General features: G+C 41.1%; 1 protein-coding gene across 2 annotated transcripts in view; it reads right to left on the reverse strand.

Annotated features, from left to right (window-relative positions):
- The window catches only part of ahcyl2b (adenosylhomocysteinase like 2b), a 51,711-nt gene that overhangs the window by 1,157 nt on the left and 25,817 nt on the right, over positions 1 to 24,737 (reverse strand). Inside the window, exons 2-16 of one of the 2 annotated variants that reach the window (XM_085387282.1) lie at positions 14,483 to 14,591; positions 10,768 to 10,911; positions 10,385 to 10,485; positions 10,187 to 10,289; positions 9,935 to 10,029; positions 9,589 to 9,695; positions 7,994 to 8,110; positions 7,760 to 7,823; positions 6,617 to 6,705; positions 6,464 to 6,534; positions 5,568 to 5,662; positions 4,291 to 4,389; positions 2,390 to 2,458; positions 2,215 to 2,293; positions 1,300 to 1,420 (exon numbers count right to left, since the gene is read on the reverse strand). In XM_085387282.1, coding sequence (XP_085243408.1) covers positions 1,300 to 1,420; positions 2,215 to 2,293; positions 2,390 to 2,458; positions 4,291 to 4,389; positions 5,568 to 5,662; positions 6,464 to 6,534; positions 6,617 to 6,705; positions 7,760 to 7,823; positions 7,994 to 8,110; positions 9,589 to 9,695; positions 9,935 to 10,029; positions 10,187 to 10,289; positions 10,385 to 10,485; positions 10,768 to 10,911; positions 14,483 to 14,591 — 1,463 coding nt within the window. Of the gene's footprint in view, positions 1 to 1,295; positions 1,421 to 2,214; positions 2,294 to 2,389; positions 2,459 to 4,290; positions 4,390 to 5,567; positions 5,663 to 6,463; positions 6,535 to 6,616; positions 6,706 to 7,759; positions 7,824 to 7,993; positions 8,111 to 9,588; positions 9,696 to 9,934; positions 10,030 to 10,186; positions 10,290 to 10,384; positions 10,486 to 10,767; positions 10,912 to 14,482; positions 14,592 to 24,737 lie in introns of those variants that run through there. The other variant, XM_085387283.1, reaches the window with a different exon arrangement.

Consider the following 24,737-nt stretch of genomic DNA (forward strand, 5'->3'; position numbering starts at 1 on the left):
CATCCACAGCAGCCTGAGACTGCATCCATGCACCAAAACTACATTTATCGAACCCCTTGATCTGGATTATTATCCTCAAAACTTTAAAATGACGTCTCCATATTTTTTGTCTTCTTTTAATTTGATATACATTTGTGAAGATGTGACGGGATGTGAGTGTTGAAATTTGCACATTTGCCTAACAAACAAAAGCTCTCCGGTTTGATCTTGGGAGGAAATGCAAAATGCCACTTTATCCTTCAACGGTAAAGATTCCTTCTAGATAATCCTGGATTCAATTACGGATCCAGATCAACTTTAAATTTTCCTCTTTCAGTTTAGCCATGCCCTACTTGTTAGGGTTTGGGGGGATCGACTGAAATTGTGATAGCGTCCACAGCAATGCTGGTATTAGCAGTGGCTAATACTACCAGGATAGGAGTGATGCTTTTGTTTGTCTCCTATAAGCCCAATGCACTCCATACAAACACACTTGGCTCCGCCCCCTCCTCCCTACTCTGCTGTATTTAGTAGGCGGTAAATGAAAACACTGCAAGCAGTGATGCGTGTTGAAGGGAAATTCTCTACTTTGGCAACACCACCAACTTATTTGAATACATGAAAGATCACAAAACAGAAACAGCTTCTTCCTGGAATGAGCAGCAAAAGAAACAATGAGGAGGAAGAAATGCCTTCAGACCAGTGAACAAAATGTTTCAGTCATGATGATGATTCATCTCTTATTAATGTCACACAGCTATCCTCAACATAAGATCCCATTATAAGTCAAAAATACCAGTATCTTTACTTTGTATCAGGAATACTGGCTCTGCATTTTCGTCGCATTGGGCGGATACCGTATCACACATCACTACTGCACAGCATCAGTCCAGCGACGCTGCTCTTTACTTGCAAATTTGTGTTTACGTTGAAATGGACCATGACCTGAACAGTAAGCGCGACACAGAAGTTTAGGTTCTGAGTCTATATGGAGCTGGTAGACAAAACACCTGCATGTATTAATCTCCCAAGATAACCAACCTCTTGCTCAAAACAAAGCATGGCTATAGTGGTGCGATACCTGGTGGCTGCTGTAGCTCATTAACATTCAGACCTAAAGTCGCTTGGTGAAAAGGCTGATTAGAAAGCTAAACCCACCAGTATTCAACAGGGTCTTTGAAAGGATTTAGCTTTAATAAGAGGGTGTGGTACACTATGTCAATTTAATAACAAGTACATACACACGGGATCATTATTTGAATTACGGGATTATATGTCAGCCACTCAAAACAGTGCAAGTGCGCTGAGGTGTTTGCTTACCTATAGTAATTTGGCTTAAAGGGCCCGTTCTTGTTTAAGCCCAGGTACTTGGCCTGCTCGTCGCTCAGCTCTGTAAGATGCGCATCAAATGTTGGGAGATGCAGGCTGGCCACATACTCATCTGAAGGGCAAGAGCGAGAGAACGTGCTTACATTCACCAGGCGTCCATGTTTGATTAATCATTTAAATGAGAACAGGAAGTAGCAGGATTTCCCAGCTGTTTTCTTCTGCAGTGATAACTGTCTTCCTTTTTCCCTTTCTCTGACCGCATTCTTCTCTTCCTTATCCGAACCCGGCCCTCTCCCACCTCTGTGTCAGTGTGTGTTGTGATAACAGTGGCAGTTGCTTACAGACCGACCTACATTCTTCTCCTTGTTTTTCTCTTTACGATATGTGCGCTCTGCTCTCAGCCTCTGAGAGACGGCTCAGAGATGTGACAAGCGGCAGACATGCACACGTGTCTACAGATACACAGGATTCACTCTGCTGTGAGTGATTTGCTATCCGGGGAGACGACTCTGGACTGAACAAATGAGTCTGTCTGCAGAGATAAATGTAGTCTGTCTGCAGGGCTTCTAACATGCTGTAATCACATCCTGTACATCCACGTAGATGGTATTTGTTACACAAGAGGTTTTTATGTGTTCTGATATCAAAGTGGACTCTAAATCATAAAAAACTACTATGATAAAGTCCAAAATAATTCGTATTTATCTCACACTGGGGTTAGGCACAGCCCTGCAGTTCATCTTCATCATCCCCTTGAAGACAGAAGGTTTGAACAACAAGTTGGTGGAGCTTTTGCCTAAAACCTAAGAGCCTGACTGAAATTACTTGAATGCCGAAGTCGTTATTTGAAATGTTTAATACAAACATCCACTACTTTAACACATCCAGAAATGATGGTACTCTTACCCATCTTCTTGGGCAGCAGGTAAACATCCTGTTTGTACCGTCCTTCAGGGGCATTGTAGAGCTCTATCAGTGCCAGTGCCTGGACAGATCCACACACACAAATGCAGCAATGCAAAGTGTAACAAGCCAAACATATGCGACAATATAAATGAGACAAATTGATCCACAGCTTTACCTGAGTGGTGGCAGTGATTGAGAGAACGAAAGTGGGCACAGTGGAACAGCTGAGGTTCAGCAGACGACCCTGGACAGGAGGGAAAAAACAAAACAAAAACAACAACACAAGGTTAGAGTACAAGTCAAAAATACACATACAGGCTCGCGCCTTTGTGTAAAAATGTACCTTTTGGGCGGCATCATGAAAAGGAATCAATAAACTCAGATCTCGGTGTCCCTCAACAAATCGACTGTGTATCAGCTGTGTAACGCTGCAGTCAGTCCTGTTAATGAATGAAACTGCTGTGCATTAGCTTACTGATGAAGACAGATGTTGCTAACTATGCACCGAGTGGCCATCCCTCTGAAACTGAAAAGCTACACGAAGAGAGGGGAACAGACTGCCGTTCAACTGTTGTTGCTGGATGATGAAAGCAGAACAGAAACTCCACACAGGGGTTTAATTTGCTGTACACACTGAAGTTCACACACACGCTGCTCGCTAGTGCTGTGTGCATTTTCACATGATAAAGCAGCTGTCTGTGAACCATCTTACAGCTTAATAATGCTCATAAATATGACATAAATGCCTGAGTGTGCATTATTACACTGGGACACAAAAAGGGAACAAAAAAATAACTTCCTTTTTTTGGACAGAGCCACAATTTAAATAAACTTTAAACATCCAAATGTTAGCTATACTAAAGGATCAGATGTTGTTTTGTATATTTAAACTGAATGGCATTTTTGGAGCACTGCTCTATTTTAAGGATCAGAACAGAGTGATCTGGAGGCAGGTGAGGTGAGGATGGAGGCGCAAATCTACTGATGTGGTTAAAACTTCTGCAGATCAAACAGCCTCAGAGAGGCAGGCATTGACAGGCTGGCAGTTTGCCTGTCTGGCCCTGTTGGACTGCTCTCATTCTGTCACATACGCACACACACCTCATCTTATCCTAAAATATTCATGATCAGGAGGTGAGTGTGTGCATATTACTGCAAGTAAAGTTGCAAAAAAGTTTGCAGGGTAAGTGTCCTGTTTATGTGTTTATTCCATAACAACTTGCACTACATTACAAAAGAATATTTTAAATGATGATTAATCAACCAATTATTAAATATGAGAGGATAACTCTGCCAAAGAGGTTTCCAAAGTGATTAAATCAGAGGAGAAAATAGGATGAATAAACTCGCCTAAAAGCAAGAATACGCCCTGAAAGCAGTCGAACTTGAAGATAATTTAACGGATGTGGTTAAACATCGTCTGTGTAAACGTCTACTGTATTTAATCCTTTAAAATTATTTTCTTAAACATTGTCATGGCAGTGGGCCCATTTTACAAAGTGCTCTTTAAATGGCCATAAACCCAATACAGTTTGTGACTCTGATGACAAACCATACGGGGATATTTGTGGTATCAACGCAGAAGAAAGCATTCACAAGGTTCTGCTGTCTGAACACAGACAACTTGGTGTTTTAGGCATAAATTTGGACACGTTATTCGATTATTTTGCCTGCTAACATTAATGCATTATGTACTGCTCTGTTTGAGTGGCTGTTTGCCTGCCAGTTACAGTCTACATACAAAGTAATGCAGAACAGCACTAGCTAGGGGTTCTCTGTCTTACAAAAGTACTCCTGACTTCCAGTTACACAAAGAGGTGCTTAAGAGAATGAAAGAATGAAAAGTGGAATATCCAGCTCTCTAAATAAAGTAAAAGTTTTCTTCTAGGATTTTACATTCTGTTTTTGTATCGCAGCACCATGAATCACTTTATGGCAACCATTTATTTAAATATGGACATATTATCAACATCATCACACCAAAAATGTCTAGTTGCCTGTTGTTGTACCCCGGACTGAACTGATGCCAATTAGACACCAGGATTAGAAGGAAGACGCGTGGCTGGGTGTGTTTACCTCTGCCAGCAGGACTATCCTCTTTCCATCAGGCCAGATTACGTGGTCCACCTGAGAGCGCACTCTCTCCCAGGTGAGTTCAGGAGTCCGCAGACTTGCCTATAAGGAAGAAACGACATCATCGGTTATTTGTATTTGGCTGTTTGCTCTATGACATCTCATCACGAGTCATATGTTGACTGAGCACGCTTCATTTCCAGGACTGGAGTGACTCAGAGCTTCCTTTCATATGAACCATTTCCTTTGTCCATCACCCATTGTTATTACTGATTTTGAAACATCCTCACGTTGCCCTTTGTTCCAATTTCTAAACACTTCTGTACAATCTTTAATGACCAGAAAGCTTTATTAGCCTGTTACAGACTGATAAAGGTACTAACAGTAGTGGTAAAGTGTGCATCCGGTGTCTGCAAGTACAAAAGTTTCACAAGACATTTTGAGACCTTTATTATCATTTTATATGAGGTGTAGATTGGAATGTTTAAAGCACACCCATAATAAATATGAAAATATGATTTTTGTGTTAACTGGTTGAAATGAACAATAAGTCAAAATGAAAAAAGGAAATAAAAGTTTCTTGTTAACGCCACGTCCAGCCATCTCTCATTAAACTTATCTTTCCATTCCAGCAGACTTATCGCACAGACTGGCTAGCCTCTTGATTTTTATCTTCACAATTTCCACAAGTGTACTGTAAACTCTAAATGAATGACCTGAAAAGATTCCGTAAACAACAGGGAAACTTATAATAACTTAAGGTTAAGGCAACAAATTAATCTCGTTTTGCTGCTACACACTTGAAACAGGCTTAAAGCATCATTGGAACATTAAGGAAGTAAAAAAGAAAGCTGCACATGTGACATCCATCCACTATTTGTTGTTAACATTAGCCTAAACCGCTCATCTCTGTATATGAAGATGATTAAGCGTCTTTCTGAAGTGTTCTGCTGGTACAGCCTTTTGTACTGAAGCAAATATCTTAAACATGCAGCTGCACAGGTTGATTTCATTGTGTACATGGGTCAAAGATAGTTACACCTTTTACTGACGCCACACTTACTCAAGTCTACGTCGACTGCTACCATGACAACAATGAGCAATCACTGCCCCAGGTCAAGCTTTACAGACGTGAGGACATTTAACAGGGGAGCAGAAATCTTTTACAGTCTCGATCGAGTAGTTCAGTCTTCCAAAATGATAACTAGTGGCAGTGTTTTAACACGCCTAAATCTGATGAGATGACTACAATTTAGACCTCGTGCAAACTGGCAACTGACCACATCGATCTCAGTGTTGGAATGTCCCATGTTGCAGACGATGCAGCCGTTCTTCATGCGGTCGAGGTTCTCTCTCACCACAACGTTCTTATTGCCTGATGAGGGGAGAGGACACAAAGAACAGAGAGAAACGTTGAGGAAGCAAAAATCTCCAGAGGAAGGAAAGAGGCTCGGCTGTACGTGAGGTTTTAATCAAATACGACGCTGTAAAGGGACTGAACAGGTTTTCTGAAATCTATGTACTGGGAGGAAAAGAAGGAGGATTGCCCTTATCGCTCATGATTTAATTACTTATCGCACGACTTGAACAAAGTTAATTAGGGAATGTAATTTAGTTTAGAGTCTCACCTGTCTACATAGAGCATTTTAAATGGTTTTGTATTTATCTATTTAGATCAAAACAAGCTAAAATCTTTTACTAAGCAATAAAAAACAGACGTGATAGAGGTGAATAAAAACCAAACAAAGAGACTGCTGTGTGTATGTGTGAGATAAGAGTTATGACAGCGTGTTTTAATATATTTGTTTCTTTTATTTCACAACACTCTTGAACTTTATTGAGGCCACACATCCTTTTATTATCTTTGCTGTTATCTTTGCCATTTCCACCTAAGGACAGACCTCTGCAGCTCGCCTGCCAGCAGCACCGACTAATGAAGCTGAGAGGGCGAGTAATTCTCTGCTTCAAGCGCTCAACTTGCTGGCTGCTGAGTTAAGAACTTTATTAGTAGCTGCTGCAGACTGATTACAAGGACTTATTATCCGTTTAGGCACCCTGAATGAATGATACCAGGGACTGCTTTATGTTTTGTATCCTCCTAACATGCAACATCTAAGCTGGATTTCTCTTTGCATTGTGTTTCTTCTTGTCAGATAAGGACAGCGGCTGAACCAACCTGTGCAGGTAATGACGATATCCACTTGTCTGATGACTTCGGTGAGTTTCACCAGCCTGAAGCCGTCCATGCTACGGTTGGTTAAAGAAAGTGTGTAAGATGAATGCAGCATCAACGGCAACAAAGGAAGAACAAGAGCTGAAGAAGTCTCACCAGGCCTGCAAGGCACAGATGGGGTCGATCTCTGTGACGTAGACGATGGAGCCCATTGCTTTGAGGGCAGCGCAGCAGCCTTTTCCAACCTGAGGAGAGAAAAAAAGTACAAATGGAGTTAACACAAAGGACATAAACCCATATCACATGCAGAAACTGTCCATGATGCTTCTGTTTGAGTGAATGTAGTGTGTTAAGTGTGCACACTATTTCACTATTTAGAAAAAGAACTGAAAACGACGTGTTTCTTAATCAACCAGTCACACAATAGGAGCCACGTGGAAGCAACAAGGATCAAACCACCTATTTTGTAGCACTGCTGTCCATTTAGTGTGACTCAGTAGTAATATATTATATTAAATAAATACCAGTACGTCCTACTTGACTGGGTTGCATTTGTCAGTATGCAGGCCACAATTTGACCCCAAATCCTCTGAAGAGGACAGATTACTTACGCCACGACAAAGCACTAACATAGGAGTAATTTGAAGTAATCTTTTTACCATTTTAAAACCTCATACATTTTAATTTTACTCGAAGTCCTCTGTTACACACAAAAAGGTCAAAACTAAGGGCTATGTTTTGAAGCGTGTTCCAGTTTAATAGCAACTATGGTACACAGCGTTGACCACAAGGCGCACTTAGAATTCATTCAATCGTGTCTCAGTAAGTTAAGCACTTGGGTTCAAAGAAAAGACCTCCTACTGTACACTGACACATTAGCCCCGTTAGGTTTTAATTTAAACCCAAAGCAAAGAAAAAGAAAAAAAAAAAAAAGAAAGAAAGAAAGAAAGAAAGAAAAGGTTTAAAGAAATTTATGTACTTTTTTAAAAAAAAAAAAATCCACAGCAGCTGGCCTCTGCTACCATCACTTGGATGTTCTATTAGCACAAAACTCTCTGGTGGCTTGTTCTGTATTAATCAAGTTCAAGCCAGCCTTTTACAAATTTAATTGCCACGGCCTTAGCAAAACCCCATCCTTACTTAGATGCCTCAAAAAGGCCGACAACAATTATCTAACTTGTCGTGCTACATTGAAATCTGTTCATGTGCATAAGCGAACTCACAGGAGACAGGACAAGGCTTCAGTGTTTGCATCACTGTGTGAACAAGAAAGGTGCGTGACGAGGACGGTGGCCTTACCTCTCCATATCCACACACCACCACCTGTTTGCCTCCAAACATGACGTCAGTAGTCCTCTTCAGGCTGAGGACAGAAACACTGTTATAACACACAGGCGACCCAATATTTATTCACACTGTTTGGAGCAGACTGGATGCGGGTGTATACACCTTGCAGCAATGCATGTTATTAGAAACAAAAAACTTGGCCTGTTTTATAATTCTAACAAGGTTCAACAGGAGAGCATTTCCTACCCGTCTAAGATGGACTCTCTGCAGCAGTACAGGTTGTCAAATTTCTGCTTGGTGACTGAATCGTTGACATTCATGGCTGGAACGCAGAGTTTCCCGGCCTTGGACAGCTGATATAACCTGCACACACAAACACACACCAAAAAACATTTAAACTTTACATCAGAATACAATCATGTCTCTTAATTCAATGACTGGAAGAAAGGTGGCAAATTAATCCTGACAGGAGAAGCTGCTGCTTAAATCTTTGAAAGGATTTGTTTTATCATTTAGATTTAACTGATGTGTTTCTATTTGCGCAAATGAAGTTGAAATTTTGCTACCATGCCACAAATATACAGTGGAGAACATATTCACCACTAGATGGTGATGTTGGCACACCACAGATTATGTAAACACTTCTTCAGTGAGAAATAAATACACAAACCAGCACATTAACAGACACATTTACAGCACCTGGTTTTATCTACCTAAAGGTGGAATGTCTCATTCATCTGGAGGTAGATGCTGTACTCCTCATCTAAACAAATAACCCCCTCCCACTGGGGCTCAATCACAAGCTCAGCCCTAAAATTCATTGACATGCATCTCCAAGACGACTGCACTAATAATGGGCTAGCTGGTTAGCGCATTCATGCTTACACAGCATGAATGCATATTTCTCATAGCTGTGATTTAAAAAACAAAACACCAAACAAACAAGATCAGCATGAAATATTATCACACAGACCACATGTAAGCACAAAACCCCAGCATGCCAAACTAGTGAGAGCAGGTTGTTCGGACGTTTTTTCTCTCTCTATAGGACGACTATAGTGCCTGCAGGCACCATCCTTTCCCCGGTGAAGCTGAAGCCAGAACCCAGGGCAACCTGCTGCTGCGGCTGCTGGCGCAGAGAAGCCCACCGACAGATGGGGAGTCTTTGCATGCAACAAAGATGCAAGGAAGGCTTCTTGCACAACATTCTCCCGTGAAAACGAGCTAAAATCAAAAACCTCATCAATTCCTCTGAATCCAGTTTTTTGGGATCAACCCTATTTTGGCTAAACAGGGAGTGTTTGCACGTGCAAAACAAATGCAAGCCTTTTTTTCTAATGTCAACCATCGACTCTGAAAACCTGTGCAGGCCTCCTTTTCCAAACTCAGAGACTGACCCAGAATTAATAAGGGGAACTGATGAATACGATTCTATTGATGTCTTCATTTCTATATTTCCTTAGTAACAGAGAGAGGTACAGGCTCTCAAACCGTCCTGCTCTACAAGCTGGACGGTTTTCCTCTGAATCCACTCAGGAAAACGTGCAGACACTCTCAGGCTATGGTTCTCCTGTGTGTGACCGAACACTCCTTGCTCCAAGTCGGCTTAAACGTTGTGTGAATTGGTCAGAATCACATCTCCCCACAACATGTACAAACACCTGATTTGACTTCAGTACACATACAGAACGGACAACCAGTGGACCATAGAGGGATCTCGTGTGTTGAATCAGAACGGATCAATCGACGTTTATCACACACACACACACACACACACACACACACACACACGCACACACACACAAAAACAAAAACTAAACTAAAAAGACACCACGTCCTACCTGTGCACACCAGTAACGCTCTCCTCTACTATGCCCTTGATCTTCTTGAACATGCTGGGATATTTTTTATAAATCCAGTGAGTCAGGTCACCACCGTCATCCAAGATCTGACGAGAAATCAGAAAGATAAGTTTTCTATGTTTGAATATGCAGAACAAATTATCTGATATAATGAATGCCCCTTTCTTCACTTCTAGCCACAGTGGTAGACAATCATCACGTAAAAATACATTTAAAAACCTACTACACAACGGATGAATGGCCTACCAATGATTGATGTTTGATGTAAAAACCACAGAGGCAACTTTTCTGTAATAAGCTTTATTTAGATATGTAGGTGTGCTACCATGTTGGGCTGCCAGCCTTCCACATTGACACAGCGGTCGATGCACCACCAGAAGTCGTCCTCTGATTCTCCCTTCCACGCAAATACACTGAAACCTACAAAGAGAGGAAGCGTTGAATACATATTGCATACGAGTGTATGAATAACAATGGATGTGACCATGAAGGGAAAAGCGAGCGCATTAATATTTTAGGCAGCAAAAAAGAGAGAAGAAAAGGTCAGGTGTCACCACATGGGAACACTGAGCCTCACCTCCCTCTGCCAGGGCAGCTGCCACCTCATTCTGGGTGGAGTAGATGTTGCATGCTGCCCATCTGCACTGAGCGCCCAGAGCTGACAGAGTCTCCATCAGCACCTTGGGAGAAGACGAGGGTCAAGTTTGAGTTTTCGTCGTGGCAGAAGAGAAAAATAAACAAGTGTGTGTGAGTGTTTTGCACTGCTACTACTTACAGCAGTCTGGGCAGTGATGTGGGTGCAGCCCACAATCTTGGCACCAGCGAGGGGTTTTTCCCCCTGGGCTCGCTTCCTCAGAGCCATCAGTGCTGGCATCTCTGAAAGAAAAGGAAACACACACATACACACAAATACACATAAGTGGATATACAGGATTGATCTGGATGATTAAGGAATTCCCATCATTTAATCCTCCTAATACTTCAAAACTAATCCATCGCCTCGTGCGGTGGAGTAGCTCGATGAGCGAGGCTCTCTGCTAGGTAATTAGAGAGTAATGTCAATGAAATACATTGAGTTTGATTTTAAATGGTGGTCATAACAGCAGTTTGGTATTTAGCTCAGTTCCCAGTTTTTAAAGCTACTGCCCGCTGGTTCACCTTGCTCAGCTATCTCGATCTCTCTGCGGCCGAAGTCGGCCTGTTTGATGTTTTTGATGCAGAAGTCGCCGTTGCCCTTGGAGTTTTTCTGCTGTTTGTCACGAGGAGATGTCTCGTCATCAGAGCTGTCCGTGTATGATGCCGCTGCAAACAAACACACACAGGCATTGTCAGCATGTCAACACATCACATAGGAGGCAAAATATTGCCGCTGTAACCAAAAACAAAACAAAAAAAAGTTGTAAACTGTGAATCCATGTTTAAGTACAGAATACACTGAATGTATTCTGTACCTAAACATGGATTCTCTCAGCCTCTGGTTTCATCAGAATACATTAAACTCAAATGTGCAACTTGAATTTGTTAGCCTACAGATTTCAGGCACCACAGGCTTTAATTTATCATAGAGCTGCCAGCCAAACTTTTCCCACTAAGAGCAAAACTAGCAGCTTTATCACCTCTGACTGAAGCAGAAAGTAAACACAGGATGTTATTGGACTTAAGTATTTACACTTGGATATAAAAAGAAAACATGTTTGAGTAGTATCACTGGACCTGTGATATAAACAGTCATATGCACAGTCTGCACTTTGCATTATTGTGTGGTTTCAAATGTACTGTACATTTCTATACATGGAGGTGCACAGGGTGTACTCCTCCATGAGTACAAATGGTGCATGATGCCAACATCACACACGCCTTTAAGTGCAGACAGGAAAACAAAGGTTTGAGGGTGTAAGAGGATATCCCGAATCCAATTCTTCAAGTTTTAGTTCATTACAAGCAATCGATATTGATTAACAATAGCGTCACCTCATGTCCGGGGGTAACACCCATGAATTCAAGACAATGTCTGTGCTGTGTTTTTGGCTGTACATGTAAATGATATCCTTAGAGAACGTTCCAAAGATTTATTTATTTTTTTTAACCTGGCCTTCTTTGGGAAAATCTATGAAATTCTATGCAGAGTGCCTAAATCAGGTAAAAGCTGATGAAGTAAAACATGATTAGTGAGTTGATTTGAAATAATAATTAAAAAAAATAAATAAATAAAAAAAAACAATCTAAATGCCCAAAACTGAAAAACAAATCATCTATCAATGAAAAAAAAATACCCTTCCGTCCTACTTCCAAAACACGTTGGGACAAAACCAGGTGAGGGGAAAAAGGTTTTGCATGATGAAATTCTTCTCAAGAAACACAAAATCTAAAAAAGCTTAAAAACATCCAAACTAAGAAGCCTTAGCCTCGATCTGCTTTACAGTGGCTATAAACTTCAGCTACATGTTAACTTTACCTGGAACCTGTACTGTCATGACATTATTTACAATGTACTGTAAATGTGTTGGTTCTGCTTTACAGACTAGGACCACCAGCTTTAAAAAGAACCCTAATCAAAGGATCCTAAACTAAAGTGGTTCGGGGGAAGCTGTGTGACTGGTGCTTGCTGTAGTCTCTGTACTGTGGGAGCCATCAGAGAAATCAGAATCACTCCAGTGAGGGAATTATGAGGAAAGACAGGGAATCAGCCGAGGAGGAAGAGCGGGGGGAAAAAAGCAGCACAAGGATTCTGTACTGGAGTCTGAAACCAGGCTCTGAAACATGTCAAGGAGTTCATAGTGATTAAGGTGTTAACACAGGGATCCAAAGATGTGTGACAGAGACGCCCGCTGAATGAAATAAAAGCAGACTAAGTGCACTCCTCATTATCTCAATATCTTGAAGAAAATGCAGATCATTTTTTTAAGTGGTGATGTGAAAGCCCGAGGCAGGAGCGAGAGGTTCCTGGGGACTCTTGAGCTGGTTAGGAGGGGAGATAAAGCGCTGTGCTGGAGAAGAAAAAAAAACAAAGTGAAAAGAAAGAAAAAAGAAGTTATGATTTAGTGGTAGGAGACTGGGATAGATCCAAATCACACACCAGAGAAAAGTGCACAAGTGTGCAGTTTGGAGCTAAAAATGAAATTCAGAGCTGATTTTTTTTAAGACAACTTAATGTCTCAAACAGGAAGAAAGAAAGGGAAAGAAACACAATGTCGCCTTCTCAGCTGACCCCAACAAGCGCCTATGAAAACACAGAGCTGTCTGCAAATGTGCCAGTGGGAAGTTACAGAGCCGAAACGCCTCATCTTCTCTGAATAAAAGTACTGATGCAGGGGCTTTTCTTCTTCTTTTGCACCCCTGACCTGAGGGATCCATTATGCACATGCACTAATACTGACTGACAGTCCATGTGTCCGTTTGCCATCCATCTGTCTGTCCTAGCGCCATCATGCAGATTAATTCATCATGTTAAATGGTGTCGTTTAAAGTTATGTGGCCCGTGACTCTGACACACAGCAGGACATCAAAAGAGCCCGAGTCCAAGTGGCTTATGCAATATCGCATTTAAAAACGACTGATAACTGAGAAGGAAAGGAAAGCCAGGATTATAGTGACCGATTTATAAAGAACCTTTGCTCCCTTGTCCCTTCTTGTTTTCTGTGGTATTTGAGCAGAGCCATGTTAACCATTTCCAAATATACAGGAGTGTTGCATCAATCTACTCAAACTATGGCTACAGCTATCAGTTATATTAGTGATGAGTATTTGAGACCTCTACATCATCAGTGTGACTCGTTTACTCCTAACTTTAACCACCTTATGTGCTTTTATTCGTTAAATTAATTCTGGATGAAAGAAAGCAAAAGATTAAAAAAACATTTTTTAAACAACCACGTTTTTCCTAGTTACTCGATAAATCGTTGCAGCTTGAACTTAAACTAATCATACACAGAGTGTATTGTCTCCAAATCACTCAGCCTGTCTCTCCTGGTTACTCCCAAAGAAAATCATAACACCATGACAATGCATACTTAAACCAAATTTACAAAACAAAGAAACCCCTTATCTATACATACAATGAAACTTGTACTGTAAGACAAAACTACACCTTACAGTTGCTGATACTAGCTGCCAGCTAAAACTCTTTTTAGACTATTGGCATATTTATCTTTACCAGCTTTCCAGTTAATCACCAATAGGGCGATGGTTTGGCTCTCCCATCCTATTTGGTTTCAGCCACACCCAATGCTTCAGCACCTGCTAATCCTCTAACACAGGGCCCACAGTTTCACATAAACCCAGGGTCTGAGTGTGAGAAAGAGTGCTAGAAACACAAGGACAGAAGTGGTAGATAAGTCCAGTCAACCATTCATCCAGGTGGAACTCAATGGAAAATTTAACATCCCCCTGGAATATCAGATAAGCAGCAAGGTAAAGTGATTGAGTAACAGGCTATAGTTTAAGACAGGAATGCAGGTATGGCGAAAGAGAGACACTGTGATGAAGTCTGCACTATATACTTAAACAAACAGGTCATTTTAGTCTATTTACTTTGTGCTGTAAAGACACTGCTTTAGTCTTAGATGTCTGTGCCAACAAGGCTTGCACGGCCCTGCTATATTTTGTTCAGCGTTTCTTCCACCACTGCTCGCAACTTCCCAACAAGGCCGACTTTATTTGGCTCAGTGTGAGAGCCTCTACCATGCTACCAACTTTCAAGTCTCACTCCTGTGCTCTTTGTTTCATGAGGACAAACTGAGAAGAGTGGAGCTGAGCAGGTAAGAATAATGTTACTTGAGTCGATGACAAGACATTACTGTGAGCACACTGACACCAAAAATAATAGCTATCATAATCAGGATGAGTCACCCAAACATAAAATCTGTCTGTTTACCTGAGCTGTAGCTGTCTGTGGAGGACTGGGAGATGGAGCGGGACAGAGAGCGCCGTCCGATCTTGGAGGGACGCTTGTTGAACTCCTGTTTCTGGTCTGCAAACTGGATCTGTTGGTGGAGAAGGAGAGCAGAAACATTCAGGCAATCTGAATTGAGCTTTGAAAAATGTATTTAAATAAAACTATTCACAAACAGGACTCACAAAGCAATTTGAAAGCCAGGAAAAGAAAACTTTGCATCTTTAATAAACTGATTGCTTTTTAGCTCAGGTTACTCTAGGTTCATGTTAAGCTCCTGATTAAGAGAATGCTATCCTGAGTGAAAAATGTTTTACAGATAAGAGAAGATCAATAAAATAGATAAATAAGACAGGCAATAAACAGAGAGAGAACAAGTTCACTATAGTCTCTGAGGAGGGAGACTGCCTTTGAGTTCACTCTGACTCTGAAAGATAAAAGAGACAATGAGGCTATTATCAAGCAGTGACAAGGCCACGCGAGGTGCACCAGTTCATTCTGGTTCTGTGAAAATGAGCGGGATGTGTTTGGCTATTTGCCGCTTTCAGGACACTAAACTGACCATGAGCCTATCTTTCAGTGTTGCATCAAAGCCAATGACTTGGTGCATCATAATTCATCCAGTGATAATATTACAGCACATGAATGGCTGACTTATTCCTACAATAAAGCCACACGACAAGAACAAAAACTGCCAGTGTGTGTGTGTATATGCATTAAAACCTCTTTTTATTAGTCAGGTTGCTTTTATTAAATGAGCAATAATGGTGTCCATAAATTCATAGAAAGAAAGGCTTTTACATTGCCACATGGATGTCTAATGGATGTTGCACAAGGCAAAAAAAAAGCAGCTGAAAGAGCATCAGTTCTTTGAGCATGTACTCATTTTTAAATAATTTTCATCCTCACAAAAAGATGTCCTTGAAAATTTTCAGGTTCTTGAGTGTGAGTGTGTGTGTGTGTGTGTGTGTGTGTGTGTGTGTGTGTGTGTGTGTGTGTGTGTGTGTGTGTGTGCGCGCGCATGTACGAGTAAAATACCAGGAGGCTTTGTATGTATTGACTTATTTATTCTCATAATGTGTGGAGACATTCGGTAAATTTCATGAGCGAGAGCTGCTGTTCACTCAAAAGTCACCTCTACGATCTGAAATCATCAGCAATATACACATTTCCCCCATTTTTTGCTTTGTGATCTCTGAGGCATTTCTTAAGTAGAGCCCAAACCCTGGTGATTCAGCCTGGAGAATGTGCACCTTAATAAACAGGCATGGAAAGGAAAGCAATGCAGCATTAAAGCTCTCAGAAAGCCAAACTGCACATGCAGCTGGGCAAGTTAAATAGTTAAAACTCATCACAAATTATCTGGTTAGGATGCTAGCTGATTAGCTGAGCATTTCTCCTTCCATTTCAATTCCACCCAAGCACCGATACTCTCAATATCATTTTAATCTCAATAAATAACACGTCATAAATCAGACTAATCCACTTCTCATCCATTCTCCTTACCTTTTTCACACAGCGCTCACTGCTCTCCCCACTCTTTTCCTTCTTCAACATTGCCACGTGTGTGTGTGTGGGACGAACTGCCAAGTACAGTGCGTGTTTGATTCAGGGCCTTGTGCATTGACGGGACATCATCTTTCAATGATCATTTCAGTGGCTGCACCTCTTGCCCTCTGCCTCTTTTTAGCCTTTCCTTTTCTGTAAACCAGCCCAAACTGCTCCGCCCATGTGCCAACAACACAATGCAATGAATTGTTTTCCCTTCCTTTCATTTTTTCCCCTTCCCTCTCTCCTACCTCAGTATTCTTGTTTAATTGTCAATTGTTCAAGCGCAGGCTGAATCGCTGCCATCAAAACTAAGCTTTGCCCTTGCTGACCCAAGACATGTAGCCAACAAACTAAGAGCATTAAGAAAGGAAGCAGTGATAGAAAAGGACTGGAATGAGCCATCTATACATCCTTATAAACTCTCTTAATGAATGGAAATGCTCATTAGCATACAGAAGAAGAGGTTAGGTTAAAAACTACAGTGATTACAGTTAATCTTGAAAGGAAGTAATTTCGATTGATCCTTTGAGCTCCACTCTTATCAGCACTGTGATTAAAAATGGCCATCATACAAGAAGATAAATAAATAAAAATATGAGGATTAAACTGTTGTTCTTTGGAACATAGAAGATTCCAAAACAACACAAGCAGAACAAGTCAGAACTGCTGCTTTATGTTATTTACAAGGGCAGCCATTGGTGCAAACATCGCTGACCTCATGCAACCTGTAATGGGTATGCTGGTCTCGAAAGTTTATTGGATGGGAGATTAAATGAGGGGCTTTAAGAGCTCAGAGTTGCACTGAAGGATTGCAGGTCATTTTAGGAGCTGGGGATAGAGGGCTTATTGGATGTTTTTTGGGACAAGATTACCACAGGGCACAAAGGAAACAGGGGCTACTGCCAGAGAGAATGGCACAGTGGTTCACTTATTCCTGTGTAAAATGAGAACAAGCAAACAGCATGAGAAGAACAACCCAAACGTAACCCATTCAGTTCTGATTTCTATTCCCTAGCTAATCTTTGAAAAGCACAGAATTAACAGGGTTTTTATTACTAAGGTATGGGGTAAGCATTGTCTAAAAGCTATTAAAACTCCTTTCCATTAAACGCATACTATATGAATGTGAATCAGTGAAATCTGTCACTTTTCCATCGCTGGCACACCTGCAATCTTATCAGTGTGAATCCAGTAATATTTATGCACCACTTCTACCATAGCTCAAGTCTATTAATCCAGTGCATGCATTAACAGACAGCCATGCACAAATTACAAGTGTACATAGTCAAGTTATAACATATGTCTCTGAGCTCGAGTCTCAATCAGAAATCAGCTCTCTCACTCAGACACTGGGTGCGAGGGGCAGGATCATAAAATTCAAAGTGGCTTATATGTGAATGACACAGCGCCATTTATAGACCAATTCTGCTTGCAGTGCTAAACACCTCATCTGTGAGAAAAGGTTTAAATCTGTATTTCAGCTTGTGGCAATAAAAGTCTGCAAATAAACTCAAAGTAATGAATGAGCTGGTGCTCATCCGCGTACAATAACCCGTCAGCCAAATTCTGGTTAGGTGTTCCTGCAGCTTACTGCTCACCACGAGTGGCAAGTCTGAATGAAGGGCTGTTGTTATGAGTGATCACATACTGGTTAGATTAGAGATGACTTTACAGTAACCTGACAGATTCTAAGATGGTCCTTCAATCTCAAATAATAAACTATTTTCAGTTTGACCATCTCTGATTTGCATAAACATTTTATGGTCCACAGCTTGAACAAGTGTAATGAAGAAAATAGCATTTTCTTCTTTTTTTGACTAAGAATTTCATGTAAAAATGTATTCAGCATGTTTTGTTTTGCATTATTGTGAAATTCAACTATATACTATTCAGAAATTGTCACCAATTGTGTTTTGACATCTTTTTAATGTTTAATTCTAATGAGTCTGCGGTCAAATACGGGGCTTTATAAGACTGCTTAAGTTTTTTGTTTTTTTTTAGTCCTCAATACTGAGACGTTTTTTGATCCGTCTATCCCAATTTCACAGCTATTGATTCATTTTGATGGTAAGAAAGGGCACTGAAAATTTCAGGTTTGTATCTTTAGTTTTTGAGATATTCATGTTCAAACAAAAACAACAAGAAAATTGCTGCAAGTGGTTTGACAAAAGTATTTCGAAAAGTATTTGAAATAAAAAAATCATTATATAGAAGTCCAAAAATGGGAACATAATATTTTTAGGCAAAATTGGGGATGGTTGAGGTGAAGGCCCACAGTGATTTGAGATCAAAGAACCCAAAAGACACTTGTAGCTGAAGGCAGTGAAAACAGCGAATGGAGTCAGCAGCATGCTCCTCCTGTGCTCATATATTAGCCACTCAGGAATGGCTGTACAAGTCCCAACATATAAAAAGCTATTTTCAGAGGCAAACAGCTTTTGTGTGTCAATGTCATTCAATTTGTCAAATACCTGGAGAAGAAAGGCCACTGTGTAATTCAGTATCCTCTGATTATTTACAATATATATGTCTGTAATAGTCTCTCATATAATGATCCAAGACTGGGTAAAAATGGAGAAAAAAAATCTTGGTGATTTTCCCTCCTCACATCAGTCAATATTGATATATAATCACGATATATATATTTAAACCAAAATGAACTTCATGAGTTTGTCATAAGCTGAACATGATAAATGTACTGCAACACTGTAACTGTATTTTAAATAAATACTGTTGTAGTATATAGACAAACTCTTTCAAATTGTTGGCCACATGAAGTGCAGTACTGGGTAGTGAGGCTCATAAATGGGCCAGGTGTGCGCTTTGCACTCAGCTGCTTAAAATATGACATTTTGGACCATGTTTACCGACATCGTGTCTTGTAATGTGTGTAAGCCGCCATTGTGGAAACATGTTTTCAACACAGTTTACAGTGTATACTGCTCTGCTTCTTTGTCAGACTTTAAATAGCCAAAATATCGCCACATTAATTCCTCAATAGTGTCCTAATCCTTTGAGTATCAGGTTGTATCCACTGCAGTGTCATATTTGGTAACAAAGTCGTTTGATTTTTCAATAACAGTCTTTGTTCTCATTTTCTCTTTTATCTCACTCGAATTCCTAATATACTGTAGTGTGTAGCAGCCCAAACGTTAGCACATGTGCTGACTATTCTTACTGTCATTGGCCTTCAGTGTTGTCAGTAAAAAAAAAAAAAAAAGGATTTGGATAAGCTCCATGCAGTTTATATTGACCTTGTTTAGTAATGCCATCTTGGAAAGTTTTTGCACGATAATTATTTTTATCGTTTTATCACCTGGCTCTATAAGAATCACTCACTTTTTTTATACTAGGTTTCCTTTCAGACAGCACCGGCACTGCTGCAGAACTCCAGCATGTTTGCAGGTTGCGACACTGGAAGAGCCATAAACGTGGAGTTCGTGTTGTGATGTGGGTTGTATGCAGGTAATAAAAATATTTCAGACTAATCTGCCTTAAGCAACAATGTTCATCTCTTGGCTTTCCCCTCCATGACATTCCTAATCTTCCACTTTCTATCCAGCTTTCACACCCCGCAGGAACTCTTTTACATAACAGATTGATTGGGTAGCTAATGATTTATGAATAATACATGTTCAATATTCAGCACTTGCCCACATGGGACACAATCGTGTATCCGGCAGTGACCATGAGCCACCAATACAACCACAGAAGAAAGGGGATGAGGAGCACTTGGTATGCACTTGTTTTCTAGCAGTCGCTTATATAGACGCATGTGCACAATGAGGAAAAGAGATGAAAAGAGCTCTATTTAAAGCCATGTGCTCCTTTGTTACAAGTGTCTTTGAATGGGCTATTCCAATTCAGTATAAGATGCTATTGAGCTCTTATGCTGAATTGGACAGACACAGATGCAGCATCGTTTTATATGTTTGTGCTCGCTGGAGGACAAATATAATCTTTCCAGTCGTGGGGTTGGGGTGGAGGCCTAAGCTTAAATCCTAATAATCTATAACCCCTTAACTCTAAATGGAAGCCCTAAAGTGCTGCGAAGCATCCATGCTGGAATACATCTGACATCTAACATCAGAGATCAAACACGCAGGCTTTATGCCCCATCTGTTTATGTAATTCATATGGCGATACCCACAATGAAACCATAAATATCACAACATCTAAATCCTGGCTCCTGGCACATTCAGCTGGGCTCTGCAGCCCTCTGGAAATGACAGATTTGTTTTAAATTTGTGGTAAGACGACATGTTTTAGAACTGGGTGGGGGGAATCTCCCGTTGAACACAGTCAACAAGCTAGCTGAGTGCCAAGGGAACTGTGGTACAGCGCAAAGAACATCTAGGCTGGCGTTGTGAAAAAACAGAGACCCCTCTGGGAGAGAGAAAATGAAAACAGACACAGATGCAGCATCAGATCTGACGAGATATGGTACTGTTTTGATTTCCCCACAAACACCGTGGATTCATCTCATCCTGCTAGACCAGGGGTGCTCAATACGTCGATCGCGATCGACCAGTCGATCGCAAAGGTAGTATTGGTAGATCGCATGGCATTAAAAAAATAGATGCCAGCCTATCATCCATCCCGTCACTTGATTGATACAGGGAAGCCAGTCAGATGACATCGGATTTTTTTCTGACGCTTAGGTCGCTGCGCATGTGCAAACAGCGGCGCGAAGTGTAGTAAAACTGACAAGCTAGTCAGCGAGTTAACTCCAATTTTTAGCTCTCGGTTTTTTCTAAACCTAAGAAAGGGTTAAAAATGAGTGAGGGAGCTGGACCAAGTAAGAAGACAAAAACGTATCACTTTCATACGGAATGAGAGGAAGACTTTTTTTTCACGATGTCATTTTCGAAGTGCGTTTGCCTCATCTGCCAGGCTGCCATCGCAATGCCAAAGAAGGGAAATGTGGAGCGGCATTTTCGAACTGTTCACGGAAAATACGACACTACATTCCCGCCGAAAAGCGAGCTAAGAAAGAAAAAGGTGAAGGAACTAAAATCCCAGTTGTCCGGACAGCAGTCATTTTTCACACAACAAACTTCAAAAGCGAAAGCCGCCACCGAAGCATCGTTCCGGGTGAGTCACATCATCGTTAAAAACAAGAAGTCTTTTCAAGATGGAGAGATGGTAAAAGAGGCATTCGTTGAAGCAGCTGACTCATTGTTCCGAGACTTTAAAAATAAGGCAGAAATAACATCTTCGATCAAAGCTCTCCAGCTGTCAAGAAGTACAGTTACACGGCGCTGTGAAGCCATGGCGGAGGATTTAACCCAGCAACTTTGGAAGGACATCGGAGATTGCCAGTGTTTCTCACTGCAGTTGGACGAATCTACGGACGTGAGTGACATAGCCCAGGTGTGCATTTTCATTCGTATGGTGTTTACTGATATCACTGCAAAAGAAGAGCTATTAACAGTCCTGCCCATGAAAGAACAGACGCGAGGAGAGGACATATTTCAGTCGTTCAAAAACTTTATCGAGAAAACCCAGCTCCCAGTGTACAAATTGGTGTCTATTACCACAGATGGAGCACCCGCAATGGTTGGCCGCTTGAATGGATTTATTGCCAAGTGCAGGCAGGACGATGCTTTCCCGGACTTCCTAAATTACCATTGCATAATCCACCAACAAGCGTTATGCGCTAAAATGCTCAACATGAAGGAGATCATGAATGTTGCAACGAAGATCGCCTGTTCTATTCGCGCCAGATCTCTTCAAAGACGGTTATTTCGTGCACATCTGGAGAAGGCTGACTGCGACCACTCTGAGTTGTTGCTACACACTGACGTGAGGTGGCTTAGTCGAGGGAAATTCCTGCAAAGATTTCGAGAGCTCTGTCCGGAGATTAAGGAGTTTTTCCGTGTAGCTGGACAAGCAGAATACATACAACTTAATGACGGTCAGTGGCTGTTAGACTTGGCATTTTTAACCGATCTGACAAACATGTTGAATGACCTTAATCTACAGCTGCAAGGAAAAGACAAAACAGTGATCAACATGATCAGCTCAGTTAATGCTTTCAAACGAAAGATGCAACATCTCTCTTTAAAGCTGCAGCGCCATGATTTGATAAACTTTCAAAACCTGGCGTCAGAGCTGGAGATGCAGGGGATGGCCTGTTTGCAACTTGACAGTGCACGCTACACAGAGCAGATTGACAATTGTCTGTCAGAGTTTGACAAACGCTTTCAAGACTTTTCTTTGCTCGAGCCAGTCGCTACCTTCATGTGCTATCCTTTTCGGGAAGATGCTGATGTCGATTCACTCGCATCAAAAATTGCAAAACTATTTCACCTGAACTCTTCTGGAGTGGAAGATGAGATTTTGACACTACAAGCCGACATTGAGCTGAAGTCCAGAGATCATGGACAGTTCTGGAACTTACTCACAGAAGTAAAGTACCCCAACATGAGGAAATGTGCTGCCTCTTTGACTGCATTATTCGGCTCCACTTATTTATGTGAGTCATCATTTTCCCACATGAACATCATTAAGTCCAAGTACCGTTCCACCATGACTGATGAACATTTGGAAGTGTGTTTGAGGCTGGCCGTCAGCAGCTACTGTCCGGACTATGCATCCCTGGCTGATTCAATTCAGTGCAAGTCATCAGAGTAAACTCAGGTAATGACAAAAAATTTACATTGTTAATTGTGTTGTGAAATATTGGATATTGCGGTTATGCATGTATATACATTGTAGATATAAAGAATCCTCAATATATTTATAAATAAGTATATGTTTTGGATTTTTGTAGTGGGTAGATCATGTTGACTTGGTCATTTTATAAGTAGCTCACATGCGGAAAAAGTGTGAGCACCCCTGTGCTAGACTATCAACAGAAATTTGAAGTGACAAGTGACTTAACAAACATGCTCTGTTATTAATCACAGAGGTGAAGATAACAATATTTAGCACTTATGAATACACTGTAAAAAAAACAAAACAAAAAAACATGTTTGTCATGTTTTTGTATACAAATACACTTTGAAGATATACAACATATCAATACAACAGTGCACTTGCCTTATACCTGCTTTGGCTTGTGAATGTCAATAAGAGGATTTACAGCTCTTTAAGGTACAGCTATACGCTGACATCTTTACCTTCTTTCTGCTGCTCACTTTAGGGGTCACTACAGGTAATCATCTGCCTCCATTTCAACCTATCCCTAGCATCCTCTTGTCACACCAACCCCCTTCACCTTCCCTCCTACCTCATAGCTTCATCTTTTCCACCCAGATGTCTGCTATCTGCTCTGCACATTTCCAAACTCAGCTTTGCCTCTATTTGCGTCTAAACCGCTCAACCTGAGCTTTCTCTCTGATGTACTCATTTCTAATCCTTTCCATCCTAGTCATTCTGAACAAAACCTTGGGAGGATACCCTGCCACATCCATCATATCCATACATCATAAACCACCATCATAGCAGGTCTCACTGCCATCTCTTAAACATGCCCTTTAACCTTGGTACCATTTGTTACGATTAACGCCAACGCTCTTCTCCAACCCCTCCACCTGCCTGCACTCTCTTCTTCACCTCTCTTGTGCTCATCTGTAGCTTTGGATGGTTGACCAGCCAAAGTCATCCACCGTCAATCCTCTTTTCTCCAGAGCATATCTCCACCTGTTCCCTCCTCTACAGATAACAGTATGGTAAATGGTAAATGGCCTGTATTTATATAGCGCTTTACTAGTCCCTAAGGACCCCAAAGCGCTTTACATATCCAGTCATCCACCCATTCACACACACATTCACACACTGGTGATGGCAAGCTACATTGTAGCCACAGCCACCCTGGGGCGCACTGACAGAGGCGAGGCTGCCGGACACTGGCGCCACCGGGCCCTCTGACCACCACCAGTAGGCAACGGGTGAAGTGTCTTGCCCAAGGACACAACGACCGAGACTGTCCAAGCCGGGGCTCGAACCGGCAACCTTCCGATTACAAGACGAACTCCCAACTCTTGAGCCACGATCGCCCATAAGTATAGTCTGCAAAAATAACAGTCCATGGAAACTCCTGCCTGACATCACCTGTTAACCTGTGATGTTGCTATTTTTAATATTTTGCTTAAAGAGTTGAATGAAATGTTACTGAAGCACCTCAGGTAAAAAAAAAAATCATGCCTTTATAAAAAGGGAGAAACAGGAAGAAGTTACTCCTTATTATAATTCATTTGGACAAGGTTTTATCTTTAAAAGAACATATAATATTCACTTCACACACCATATTGTTATTCTCTGATTCTAGTAGAATAACGTGGCATGATTCACAGTTAAAAATGATCATCATTTATCTTTTGGGGCCTTGAAGAATTTTTTTAGTTCACCCGCTCTCAAAAAAACAAAAAACATTTATGCCCTATCCTACTCTCTTCCTCTCTAAGACCACACTCACTTTTAAGCAAGCTTTCTTCTGACTAGCACAGAAGGTCAGAACAGCTGGTGGTTTTTTGTTTGAGGGAAAGAAAATACACCCATGCTCACTGAAGTCTTGAGTACAGCAGGCTTTTCAGCTCCAGCAGCAGGAGGAAAAAATGCCTCCCTCTTTTAACCAGTTTGGTTGTTTTTTGGTATGAAAGCTGCAAAAGATGAGACACCAGCTAACTACCTTAAAAAAATGGCACCCTGCAATCTTGAATAAAAACACATAAATAAGCCA

The sequence above is a fragment of the Rhamphochromis longiceps genome, linkage group LG17 (assembly GCF_057381845.1).
Source record: "Rhamphochromis longiceps isolate RC_006_pf linkage group LG17, R_longiceps_female_GT1.1, whole genome shotgun sequence".
Lineage (NCBI taxonomy): Eukaryota > Metazoa > Chordata > Actinopteri > Cichliformes > Cichlidae > Rhamphochromis > Rhamphochromis longiceps.